The following is a 13,426-nucleotide window of genomic DNA, read 5'->3' on the forward strand; positions in this document are numbered from 1 at the left end:
AGGTCAGTAAAACACTGGTAAGCTGGTTGCTTACTTGGATTGCAAACACACCATTAAGTTGTGTAATGTACCTCCTTCATTGCCTCCAGTCTTATTTACAGTCTAATTTCACTTTATCAAGGAAGATTGGTTTTTACTCCACATGCTGGAACTGAACTCAACCAATAAAGTTATTTCTCCCTCCACTGCAATTCACTTAAATATGACTGCACACCTAGAACTTACAGTGGTAATGTGGTGTATCCATTTTTAGAATCAAACACACAACACAGACATCTCTCAAGAAACAATGTTGAATGTTTAGAAAAATATGGATGGTTTATTTGACCCTACTATAACAAGCATTATAATCCATTTCCATGATGTTCAACTCCTCAGATGTCAATGGAACACAGTCTACATCCAAATATGAACAGTGGTATATCTGTTATCAACGACACATTCATTCACTTCTCGTCCTACAAACAGTTTTGCAAAGACACACACAGTAGAGTATTAATTTATCCTGTCAAATACTTGGTTAAGTGGGTTTCTATTCTGAACTCACGAAACAGTGATGATTTATAGTTGTTTTTTTTTAAGAATCTATTGAAAACAGACAGTCTAATACAAAGTCCATCCAGTACAGACTTGTCCATAGTACTGCTTCTAGAATAGCTTATTTACAATCGTCTACTGGAAGCAAAAAAACCTGCCATTGCTTTAAGAACAAAACAAGCTAGCCATCACTATTCAAACTCAAAAACAAAATCATAAAAAGAACAGAATATTTTTTTATTGATTGTGCTTTGTAACCCACAAAACCACTTCATTTTTAGAAATGGAACATCTGTCAGAGGCACCGAATAGAAGTGCTAATAACATCCATTTCAATTTCTCTCATTGAGATTCACTAGAGCTATGAGTCGGACAGGGCGTACAAATGGTTGTTTTTTTATTCATTTATTTATATATTTATAAAGTTATTACAGGCTCCACCTTGTTCATCACCTGTGGTGGTGTTGTGTTGCACAACAGAAGTCACGGAGGAGTCGGTCTATGTGTTTAACCATGCAAAGCCCTTTAAGATTTGCCAGAAAAGGTCACAGAGTAGATTTGTTGGACAAAGGGGGCCGATAAAGGCTTAAACAGACACAATCAGTGTTTTCTCACTAAAACATACACAGAATGAGGCCGTAGCCTGTGGATGAATAGGGTAATCAAGACAGTGGAAATAATAGGCAAGTTAGCTGGATAATACCACACCTCCCCCATCCACGACCCTCTCTGGCTTCAGATCTAGCTGGGCCTGTGTATACGGTGTACAGTGTAGCTCGTTTTTCCGGTCTCTCACAGTAAGCTAGTGGATGTTCTTGGTCCTGGAATGTCTGACTTTGCAGGAACCTCAGTCAAAGAAAGTGAAATCGCCACCATCCTACTCTTAAAGAAGGCCAGTGTACCCACATACCTCAATCAACCCCACCCCCCTGGCACACAACAGTGCTCCTTCCAGTGCAGTTCAGGTAGTCCTGGCTGCCGTTACACAGTCACTTCAGTCTTGCTTCCTGTGCGGTAGTGCTGTGGCTGTTGTTGCTGCTGCTGCTGCTGCTGCTGGTGGTGCGGTGGGATGTAGTGGAGCTGTTCCACAGTGTGAGTCCGTCTGGAGGCAAACGCCTGCCTCTTGTTTACTGTCTGATTCATGGCTAAAGTGTTGGAGTGCCCGGTGCTTCCCGCTCCTGCTGCCCCACTGCTGCTGCCACCACCGCCACTGCCGCAGCCGCCGCCGCCGCCACCGCCGCCGCCGCCGCCGCCGCCGCCGCCACCACCACCATTGTTAGAGGCACTGGGATGGGAGTGCATTTTGGTCATCTTGTAGCGATCCATAAGTGGCGTGGTTGGTATGAACACATCTGTGTGCGAGATGGCACGCGACATTGACTTGTCGCTGCCCCGGAACCCGCCGGAGATGCTGCTAACCATGCCGCGCTTCAGCGACAACATCAGCTTGTCCGGGGAGAGCAGGGGATCCTGGGATAGGAGGCGGTCTTGTGAGTACAGGCGATCTTGTGAATAGAGGCGTTCTTGAGAGTAGTGGCGGTCTTTTGAGTAGAGGTGATCCTGCGACAGGAGTCGGTCCTTGGAGTATATGCGGTCCTTGGAGTACAGACGATCTTGGGAGGTGTGGCGGTCCTGTGGAAGAAGACGCTCCTGGGATCGAAGGCGTTCGGCAGACAGGAGCTGTTCGTCTGAGAGGATCCTGCCTCCGTATGGGGACATACCATTAGAGGACATGCTATAATCCTGCTGTGGGGCTCTCTGTGGGGACAGGACGCGATCCTGGGACATGGCCCTCTGGACGCGACGAGGCCTCTGCCTTTGCTGAGACTGCTGTGAAGACTGCGACTGGGAAGGTGCCTGGGAGATGGAGGACTGCGGGGCCTGGCTCTGGAGCTGCTGCTGTTCCCGGTGCTGTTGAGCAAAAGATGAATGAGGTGAGTTTATTCACAAATGCAGGGGTAAAAGGCTCTGCCACCCACTACTGCAGGAAGCAGAGAAAGACCAGCTATAGCTTCTAACAAATTCAAATCTGGAGACTCAGAGATAGCACACTTGCTTTGCCTCACAGATGCATAAAAAGCAAAGAGCATGACCTTGTTTAGACGGCTGCACTCTTAAACCAAGCACTTATGTACCCACCTGTTCTTGACTCATTTTGAGAACATGCAAGGGAAGAGTGCTTCTTGCTGCCAGGTCGGGCAGGTGGCGCTTACGAGTGTAGTAGTCCTCGACTTCTTTATCTGCTGCAGAAGAGATGGGAATAAATAAAAGAAAAAAGAAGCAAGAGGTGAAGAGGAGGTTCAGGGAGTGAAAGCAAGAGAAAACACGGGTAGGTGTTAGAATGCAAGGGGAGAAATCGGATAAACTGGGATTGGAGAACATTGCGCACAGTGCAGAGAATAGTGTTGGCGGACCCATCTGTGTTTCACCTTTCCAAGCTCATGGAGGGGAATAGAAAATAGAGAGACACAGGAATCGCAGTCAGACTGTATTACATGCTAGGCACATAGCATCAACACATCCAGGCTTCATCTGGGAGTCTACAGGCAGCTCTGGCTGTGGGAGCAAACTTTTCAAAGGTCATGTGAAAGTCTATAAACAAACATCGTCATATCATACAGATACGAAGGGAAACACACAAGCACCTTGTGTACATGCTGGAAAGCTAATTGTGTTATTGAACAGTCACTTCCCATTGAGAATTGTGTTTTAATGTGCTCGAGAGAGTCTTTTATCATTATTCGTGTGTACAAACATTGACAACATGCATTTAGAAGCAGATCACAAAAGACGAGAATACATTTCCAGAGACAGTAGAGCGTAGGAGTGAATGTGTCATCAACCACATGCCACACAACACAAACACATGCAGAAAGACTCGTCTTTGAGTACAGGACCACACACATAGTGACGCACATTCACAAAAACTCTGTCAGACAGCTTGTCAAAGAGACAAAATGCAGCATAAATTAAAAAATGGAAACATTCATAAGTCCATTGTTATGAAGACGCAAACTCTTTATTCTTCCTGAACACCAGCATGAATGTTTAAACAGTCAGAGGTGTCATTTATATGGGGGAAATAAATCGTGGAGAGCAGACCTCTCCACCTTGTTGAGAAATCGTAGATGACTCCAAGCCTGTCTTTTTCAATAATGGGTGCAGCAGTGCTCACACCACCTGTCAAGATTACACTCAGCCAAAATCCCCTTCAGCAGCGAGCCATGGGTGCTCGCTGCAAATCGATTCATTATGAGAGATAATAAAAACAAGATGTTCCTTTCTCAAGCATAATAGTCTTCAGGATTCGGGCAGGGGCATTGCAAACTCATCAACTATATTACCACGGAGTGAATGAATAACTTGTGATGTATACTGTCCTGCGCTGCAATGGGCTAAATGCTTTTCTTCAGTTTGATACCAATTTGCATTAATAAGCAGTAGCATTCTTCTCTTTTATTATCCCGACAATGAAAACGCTGCTCTATCTTCCCTCCAGCACAATCCAACATGATCTATCAGTGTGCACACACTAGTTGAGCAACAAAAAGAAACTGCAGAGCCTTTTGGCTATTTGCTGCAACAAATAATTTGCTTTGGAAGCAGAAAGAAAGTTGGGAAGACTGAAGGACACTGCCTAAGGATATTTTTCCATTTTAACACTGTCTCCTCTGTGGGCTTCTGTCTCTGACAATTGAATTCATTTGGTTTTGTTTTACAGCCTAAACTATTACGTTAATTCTTCAAGCAAAAGCACGATAATGTTGTTTTGGTTTTTTCTCCTTCCAATATGACTGAGGACCAGTAAATAGCAGCACTGCATCCTGCAAACCTGTTTTGCCATTTAGTTTGAAATGGTGCCCGGCAGCTACGTGTGGGAGCCAGTGTGGAGTGAGCCCTGACGGGATGAGTTGTAGATCGTCATCCTTCACTTTGACTGCACGCCAGCAGTGAAGTGGGGCAGTCATGATGAAATTACACAAGCCTTAAGGAATATTTGCGTTCCACTCGGAGAATATCATGAGATGAGACCTCATTACACAGCAGAAATCCAGCGTAGCACCGCTAAATCAATACCGAGCCGGGCCGGGCACAAGAAGCCGCTTAATGTACTTATACGCTCCAAGAGAAATAGTGGCTGCAGCCTTTAAGTGGAGACAAGGGAAGCATGGAATATCAATGACTCATAGTTTCGTGAGATGACTAGGCTGATTTCATGAAGGATCATAGTTGAGAAATGATTCTGATTCAAGGCCCTCAACATCCACTGAAATGATCAATGGGGAGTTGCAAAAATCTCCAGAAAGATGTGTGTGAGGACTTTTTTTCTCCCGATTGTTTGATGTCCTTCGTACAGTAAGCAAATCACTTTCACAGCCGAAACACTTTGGAGCCACTCAGTAAGTCCCAGTCAGGAGTCAGGGAAGCACACTTAATGCAATTTTTTTTTCTTTTGTCATGCAGGGCATCAGGGCAGGGAGCCTAGTCTTGCATTAGTGCAGTGAACTTGGACCTACTGAGTTTCTTCAGGGATGAGAACCGGCTGAGGTCGGCTTTGACGGCCGCCTCATAGGAGGGCGGCAGGTGTGACAGGCTCTGGAAGGAGCGTGAGAAAGACAGGTCGTAGGGCTCCGTCTGCGAGGTCAGGATGCCGCTTATCCGATTGTTTTCTGGAGACACATACATACATATACAGACACAGAAAAGGGAAGAGAAAAAAATGGGCAGGCTGGCTTCTCCTATCCCCTGTCCCCCCCAAAAAGCTAGCCAGGCCACCATGGAAGACCACCTGCTGAGGGAGAGAAGGGAGATTGAGCTGGCGGGCAGGCTAGAGCTTTAGTTTTACAAATATTTCCTAGAGGCAGAGATGCTCTGAAAAAATCTAATTGGCATAAAGAAGGAATCCACGGTTGGATTTGCGGAAGTTTACTTTTTATTGTGCAAGTAAATTCAAGTTAAAATATTACATAATATAGAGACCATAGTTTCTCCAGACTTTTGTCAGGTGTAAATAATGTATTGTTGTTGCCAGGGCTGTAGCTACCATGGAAGACAGAGAGGACATGTCCTTGGTATTGTCTCTCAAGTGACACAATCAATCGTTATATTATGTCTCTGGAGAAAACTCACCAAATTGTTTGTCATATGAACCAACAAAAACCCAGATGGATGTCAGAGAGTGGTGCTTCAGGATTGTTGGCTGACACACTAACTACTGTAGATAACAGCCAAGTTTCTTTTTGATCTTTTGACAACTTACTTGGCATTGATGTTTTTTAGCTACAGCAGATTTTTGGTGCTGTCACTTTTTGTGTGAAAATGAATTCAAAATGTTCAAATTCAAAATTCTCATTGTATGAGCACAACTGTCCAGCTTAAACTCAAGTGGTGAACATTATTAAAATGCACATAATTATAAGTTCTTGTGTGCGGTCAGTAAATGGCGCTATGCCACTGGTTAATGTATCCTTATGCAATGGTACATATGATAGCTTATGAATTTACACCCCACGGATGACATTATGGACTTAACATAAAGTTACAGCAATTAGGTTTAGGCAAGTAAACTTGGTGAAAACGTACTTTAAAATGACTCAATGTTTAGTCAAAGTTCACATCTTTGGGAAGATCCCGCGGGGAAAGTCCCATGTTTTGTGACCCCTCCACCACCCAAACCTGCTTATTTCTTTACTTCCATCAGTGCATTAGTCACGTGATTAATGCCTTCCCAAATATGTGGGTTATACATGAATTACTGGTTTATGATTACGTGGGATATGTATGAAATTTGGTGCACTACATCTCGTAGGAAAACATACTAACAGTGCAATTATTATGCAGAGTGAATTCAGTAGGACCTTCTTAAAATGGGTAAGGCATGACCCACCTTATTCTGCCTCTGCTTGGCCTACCTCAATATTCTTATCCTAATCTTAACCAGTCTCAATCCTCATGCCTAAATCTAAGCAACCCAAATAACTGCGAGAGTGCCTTGAGAAAAATGGCCCTTTGGAGAAATGGTATTTGTTTTCAAGATAATGGGCTGTCCTAGGAATGGGCTTTCAGTCCAGTGGGGCACGTTTTGGACTATTGGGGCTTCGGCATTATTACCCGTCAGAACAATTAGGCAGTCCCCCAGTACTGGTGAAACTGCTTTTGTCCTTGCTAAGGCAAACTGGAGAAAGCTAGCAAGCTTTACAACCGAATACCATATCATAGCATGTTACTGTGAAAAGAAATGTGAGGCAGCATTGGATTCAGCAGCATATATGAAAACATTTTTAAGGCTGTTTTTTTTTAACACAACTGCTTTACAGTAATGTTAGCTTGCAAATGAGGCAGTGAAGGAAATAAACGGAACAATGTAAATTCTACGGTGTATTTTAGGATAGGCTGCCTGGGTTGCATTGATTTGAATAAATTCTACCCCCTTTACACCGCCTGTTTAAGGTGGGAATATTACACCATTTTGCCGCCTCACCACTTTGCTTTCATTCTGCATTCTGGTATTGTTGCATTGAGTTCTGAGAGGTGGGGCATCTTTATTTGCATTAAGTTCTAGGCTACTTTGCAAATTAGGGGCATCAAGAACAACTTACCACCTCTAGAGACTCCCGAAAAATGTTTAAACTAACTATTGTCGACCCAAAATGAAGGCAGATTATGTTTAAAGAGACACATTTTGGTGAGTTATTTTTGTAATATAAATGAAAGTTTCAAGAGCTGCTGTGTTGGTCCAGTTTGAAATCTAGGAGCCCACAGCCCACAGTTAAAAGCTGCCTAGTTGCATGCCCATCAAGCGCCCAGTGCTGGGAGGTGGCACAGGCTCTTGTATCCAAAAACGCCACTGTGGACAGGTAACTTTACATGTAAATTAGAATTACATTTTTTGAACCACTGACAGCCCCATTTCAAATAATAATAATTTCATTTTAACCAGCAAAAGAGACTGTCAGTAAAAATGAGAAGCCTGCTACCTTGTTAGAGTTTTGTACTCTCTGTTGTGCTCATAAAACAGAACAAGGAGAACTAAAGACTTGATCGTTGTTAGCCTGAAACTGTATCCCAAATTGAACTGACTAAATTTTTTTGCTGTTTTTAGGCCAAAAACTAAATAACACAGGGACTTGCTACATCCCCATTAGAATTATATGCTGACATTGTGGGCTTTGAAACAGCATCTTAACAGTGTTTACAGAAAAGGGTATTTAACAATAGAATGAATACACTGAATGCAAAAATAACAAGTATTTGTGGGCTAGTCAGAAATATTTTTTGGGTGGTGTTTGGACTCATGACCTCAGTGTTTCTAAAAGCTCGGCTACAGCCCTGGTTGTTGGCTTTATACACTCTAAGGTTAGTATCACAAGCACCAGGACTCTTCGTCTCTTTTCTTTCAATTTTAACATCACTTACTCAAGAAAACAGTTTCTCTGCCTGAGCTTTAACTCAGCCGGTGAGTTTAGAGTGTCAGCCTTTGAGAAATGGTTGCATATCTAAAACTCCAACTTGCTGGTGGCAGCGATGGGGGAGTACAGGCGGTCACATCAGGCACTCAGTGAGCGGTTGGTGCGGGACTGACTTGACAGGTGACGTGGTGGTTTGACGGGAGGAAACAGCGGTCCACAAAAGAAAAAAAAAAGAGAGAAACGAGACAACACACCAAACAACAGATGTGTGCTGCAGAGTGACCCTGCTCGTGACAGTGCTGTGATGTGAACTGGGGCCGGGCAGAGAGCAATGCCTGGACTGGCTGTCGTTGATGTGACGTGATATGATGCCAGGAAGACGCACAAGGGGGGTGACTGGACCAAAGCCCTCTTTTATTTTCGCCTTCTCTTTATCTCCCTTTTTCACACATGCACGCACACAAACATCCGCAGTCTGTCCCATTCTCCACCGTCTTCCTTGCTCTGTCAATCTTATCTGTCCTACCATGCTGCCACCCACTTTCCTCCGCTCCTTAATTCTTTCTTGTCCGTTCAGTATTCCCCTCTCTCTCATTTTCTTTCTCACTCCTGCTCTATCTCGCTTTCCCCAGTGGTCTGTGAGTCTGTCACGCAGTGCAGAGCAGCGGGCATGGGTGCGGCTCATCACCAGCCTCCAATGGACAGATAAAAATAGGGCTTTAGTAACTGCTGCAGGATGGAGAGAAGGAAAGGAAAGAGGAGAAGAGATGGAGATAAGAGAATCTAAAAGGAAATAAAGGACACCGAAATACAAGAAGGAAAGAGCATAGTTTGATGAAACAAGGAGGGCGGCTTGGGAGAGTAGGACGGAGGGGTGGCAACAGGGCCGGGCGACAGCAGGGGGTCCTGGGAGCTGCAGGGAGGGAGTTTGAAGGATGTGAACGATCTGTGACTGGACTGTCTGCCACACTACATCAATAGGGGAGAATCGACTCAGATTGTTGCATGCTGTTAGCTATCTCAATAGCAAACACTTTTCACTGCTTCATCACGATGGACAGTACAACCACACAGACCTGACTCAAGTAGTCTTTGCAGATCCAGCATGTTTTTTTAAGAGAGAAGTCTGAAGATATTTCTTTTACTGACGAAAAATGCAATGACAAAATTAAAAGACCAAAACCAACAGTTAATTGATCCTACTAACAAGCAGAGTCTTCCCAACCTAAGTCTTGTACCGAAAACTGGGTGGGGATTGCCCATTGTTCTGATGGCCCATTTTTTCCAAACCCCCAACTGGGCAGAAATGTCCCATTGTACCCAAAGCCCAACAGCCTGTTCTCCTGAAAACCAACACCCACTGCTCTGAAATATACACTCTCCCAAACAGAAGCATGTTGCTAATTATTATGCACAATGGCATCACTGGACCTTCCCAGGTGCCAATTCCTTTTTCCTACTACGGCAAAGGTATGACCTGCCCGACTCTGCCTCTGCTGGCTAGTACTTGTTGCCTTCGTTGGTTGGGTCAGTTAGATTTATGCATGAGGAGTGTGACTGGCAAGGGTCAGTGTTGAAAAGTAACTACTAACATGTAAGAGTTAATAATTACAAAAGAGGTGTCATTCTAATCCCTAACACTTACTCAGAAAAAATACATAATAATCAAAGCTTTTGTGATTAAAAAGGGGTTACATCAAATTTTATATTTTTCAGTAAGAGGATTTATGTAGAATATAATATTCATTGGGTTGCTTTGCAGTCTTTTGTCCTGCAGGAATGCCAGGTGTAATACCAAACTCTGGGACCAATCAGATATGTGACCCGGTTCAAGATTGTTCCAGATTGTTCCAGATTGTTGAGTTTTGTGAGTTGTTGCATGGTTAGGGTTCAGGTTTAGGGGCTTGGTCGGGGATTCTGATAGGTTAGCATAAGAATATAACAGTAAACCAATCAGAGGCAGAGAAGGGAGGATCATACCTTCACCATTGTAGGAACATTTTTTTATTGCAGGGCTGACTGATTGCAGGCCATGAATCTTTCTAACCGCAGGGAGTGTGTGTATTTTCAGAGTAATGGTCCTTTGAAGCAATGGCTGTTTGTTTACAGGATAACGGGCTGTCAGGGCTTTTGCTCCAATGGAACTTTTTTTTTGTACTACTGGGGTTTCGGAATAATAGGCTGTTGGAACAATTGCATGGCACCCACTGGGTGGTATGTTCCTACAGTATGATGGACATGGGCACATACACCTATCCTGCTAATCAGATTGAATCCCTCTTTTACTTTACTACATTCATTCTGCCTGACACTTGTTGCAAGGGTAGTATGTTTTGGTTTGCTTTGCCCTAACCTGTTCCAAAGTGACATAGCAGTTGTTAGGATCAGTTAATGTTATGACAATTGAAGAAATATGTCCATTTAGGGGTCTTACGTTCTCTAGGTTGATTAACAACAACACATAGGGCTGCCTGGATTTCATCTATGCTTGTTCCATTTTTTTCTCTCACTACCTTTTATTTGGCTTAGACAGGTGGCTAGCTAGCCATGTAGGAATGGAATTTCCCCATTTTTACTCGTTACTACAAAGCTATGATTGGTCAACTGTTTCTCTATCTGGTGAAAACAACAAACCCATAAATCTCTTAATAAGCTGAAGTTGTGTGTTCAAAGGTTTATTCATCCACGACTAAAAATAGTCCCCAACAAATGCACTATTTCCTCCAGTTTGAATAATGTTTGCTAAAAACTAGCCTAGTGGACTAGTGTCCAGCTGTGTAAAAAATGTCATTGTATTAGTGACCAATAGGCTTGTGACTGAGCACTGCAGACAGGGTGGGGAATCAGAGACTTCAAAACCAAAACATTGTTGGTTTTGGTCTTTTTGTGGAATTTGTTGACAATTAGAAAACCATACAGTTACTTTGTCACAGCTTTCACATGAAATCACATGAATTTACTTTCATGTATTTTCATGGGTCAGAAGGATTCTTGGACTTTTTTTGCCCCACTTGACAAACTGAAAAGAATTTTCTTGTTGAAGCAGGTTCAAACAAACAGCAAGACTTATTAGCAAATGCTACTTAGATCAGGTCTGAAAACACACCAACTCAAGTGGAAGACACAAACGTGGAGGTTGATTTGTGGTGAATGTGTACATAAATATGTGCTGGAATGTAATGAATGAATTGTACACTAAATGTCTGTATGACTTACCACGTCTCAATGATCGGTGAGCTACCAAACCCAAGTGAAAAACAAAAATTTCAGAGACACGTTGATGGGGAGAAAAGCAAAGCCTACAGAGACCTACTCCATATTCAGCATGACTAGTACAGAGCCCCCCACCCCCCCACCCCCCCAAAAAAAATTTAAATCAGCGTTTACTTCCTGCGGCATGTGATGTACACTTGTGTGTATGATTGCACATTTTCTGCTTGTGATTTGCAACTGTATCTCCTGGTTGTTTGAGTCACAACCTGGGGGGAGGTGGGGTGGGATGGTGTCAGCGGGTTTTATCTAGAGGGAGGTGGGGTGGGATGGTGTCAGCGGGTTTTATCTAGAAAATACACTGCGTGCTGAAATTGGAAGCCTTTCAGGGGGCCTGTGATCAAAGTCTGTGTTAGATGTGTTGTTGAAATGGATTTTTCATGTTTTCCATAGATCTCCAAGGCATTTCTCCATAGTCGCAGTTTGCTTATCTGTGTGTGTGTGTGTGTGTGTGTGTGTGTGTGTGTGTGTGCGCACGCGCAAAATAGACCACATGGTCAATTATGTCCATAAAGAAGAGGCCATTCTGGCTGCAGACTTCAAGCACAACCCCTGAATGCTTGAGAGCAAGCGAGTCATTTTTTTTGTATTTGTGGTTGAAACAAACATAATATAAATCAAATGGCAACATCAGACTGATTTAATAAATATAGAAGGCAGCGAATATTCAGCTTATGGCCTCCTTTCTTTTCTTTTTCTCTGCTGTCTCTCTTCTCTCCAGTCTCCGCCTTGCTTCCTTATGCAACCACTACTCTTCACATCTGCCAGTCTGCGACCCCGGGCCAGCCTCAGCTCACTCAGAAGAACTGTTCGAACAAACAGCTGCATGACATCAGTAATAAAAACCGATTCACAGTGATGCTCCTCACGGGAAGCATGAGGTTACGGTGATAACTTTTTGTTCTTGGGGTTTCACGCTCCGTCAACCAGAGGACGGGATGACCTCGACAGAACATTACCTTGATACTCCGCCAATTGTATTCCCTTTTAAAAAAGAGATGGACAGCGACTATGGCCTGATCCCGCTCACAAAAAAATGTTCATGCCTATGGGATGTGACACTTCTATGATTCAATCATCAACGAAAAAGCCTAATTTTCAATAACAGAATGGATTCGCGGTGTGACAAATTGAAAAGAGGACCATGTCAAGGGGTTTTTCACACATCCGTGTCAAGCACTAAATTCAAGTTAATGCCCCGGTCCAGGCTTCACCTCAAACACTGAACAGAGCTGTGGATTCACTTGAATATTCCCCTCTCCCCCTAGTTTGTCTTACCATTCTTAGGTGTGCGTGTAGGGCTACCTAAAGCCACATGGTTATAGCTGTGTTGATGGGTACCTGCAATGACAAAAGCAATGAAAGATCCGTTCAGCATCCATGAGGAGTGCTCTGTATCAGCTCAAATACTGTACAGACCATTAGCAGTGTGAGGGTGACAATTAAAGAGATAATTCACCAGTTGTGAGATATGCTTTTCATATAATTCACAAAATACTGATTTATGTCGAGAAATTTGTGCATTTTATGTTGACTTTTATAGAGTACACAAGTCACAAAGCCACATCGCCATTCTATTGGGGATAAACTAATTTTGTGGGTGAAATATCCCTTTAATTTCTTCAAATGAAGTTAATGGACATAAAAAGAGATGCGAGACATTATGAGATGAGTAAGGCTGCAGTAGGTGGAGTCCGCTCAGTGTTACCCTGCAAAACATTTTTTGTTTACATCAAACAGAATCCAGAGAGTCAGAGGCTACAGTAGAAACCTTACGGATGAAAAAACAAACAAACAAACAAACAAAAAACAGGGCTGTATACAATATTTATAACATCCTGTCCTGGAACATACAGGCTCCCATATTTTTTGAAAATTGTGTTACTTGAGAGAAAAGACACAAAGACAACATCAGTCCGTGCAGTCATCATGAGAAAATGCCTCACTGTGATAATTCTACGGCGGCCGACACACTTCAACTCATGAAACCACAAGCAGAGCACTTTTTAAAAAATCACATTAACAACACATATACACATATTAAAAAGGCTCAAATTAATTAAACTCACGCAAAGAATGGCATCCACCAAAGTGACAACACACAGGCGGCACACAGACGCATTGCAAAGAGGATGTAGAAGTGTTATTCTTGCCAGCTTGTTTTGTTTGCAGTCACATCCTCACCTGACTCATACACACTCTCACACAAA

At 43.2% G+C, this 13,426-nt stretch overlaps 1 protein-coding gene across 6 annotated transcripts in view; it reads right to left on the reverse strand.

The window, feature by feature from the left end:
- Nucleotides 1-292: 292 nt before the first annotated feature.
- Nucleotides 293-13,426, reverse strand: part of LOC126400291 (protein shisa-6) — an 86,625-nt gene continuing 73,491 nt past the window's right edge. For 2 of the 6 annotated variants that reach the window (XM_050060857.1, XM_050060855.1), the window contains 5 exons: nt 12,495-12,557; nt 11,163-11,183; nt 5,055-5,207; nt 2,677-2,780; nt 293-2,448 (listed from right to left, as the gene is read on the reverse strand). In XM_050060857.1, coding sequence (XP_049916814.1) covers nt 1,519-2,448; nt 2,677-2,780; nt 5,055-5,207; nt 11,163-11,183; nt 12,495-12,557 — 1,271 coding nt within the window. In that variant the 3' untranslated portion in view covers nt 293-1,518. The remainder of the gene's footprint in view (nt 2,449-2,676; nt 2,781-5,054; nt 5,208-11,162; nt 11,184-12,494; nt 12,558-13,426) is intronic. The other 4 variants (XM_050060860.1, XM_050060858.1, XM_050060856.1 and 1 more) reach the window with 3 other exon arrangements.

This window comes from Epinephelus moara, chromosome 13, assembly GCF_006386435.1.
Source record: "Epinephelus moara isolate mb chromosome 13, YSFRI_EMoa_1.0, whole genome shotgun sequence".
NCBI classification, from domain to species: domain Eukaryota; kingdom Metazoa; phylum Chordata; class Actinopteri; order Perciformes; family Serranidae; genus Epinephelus; species Epinephelus moara.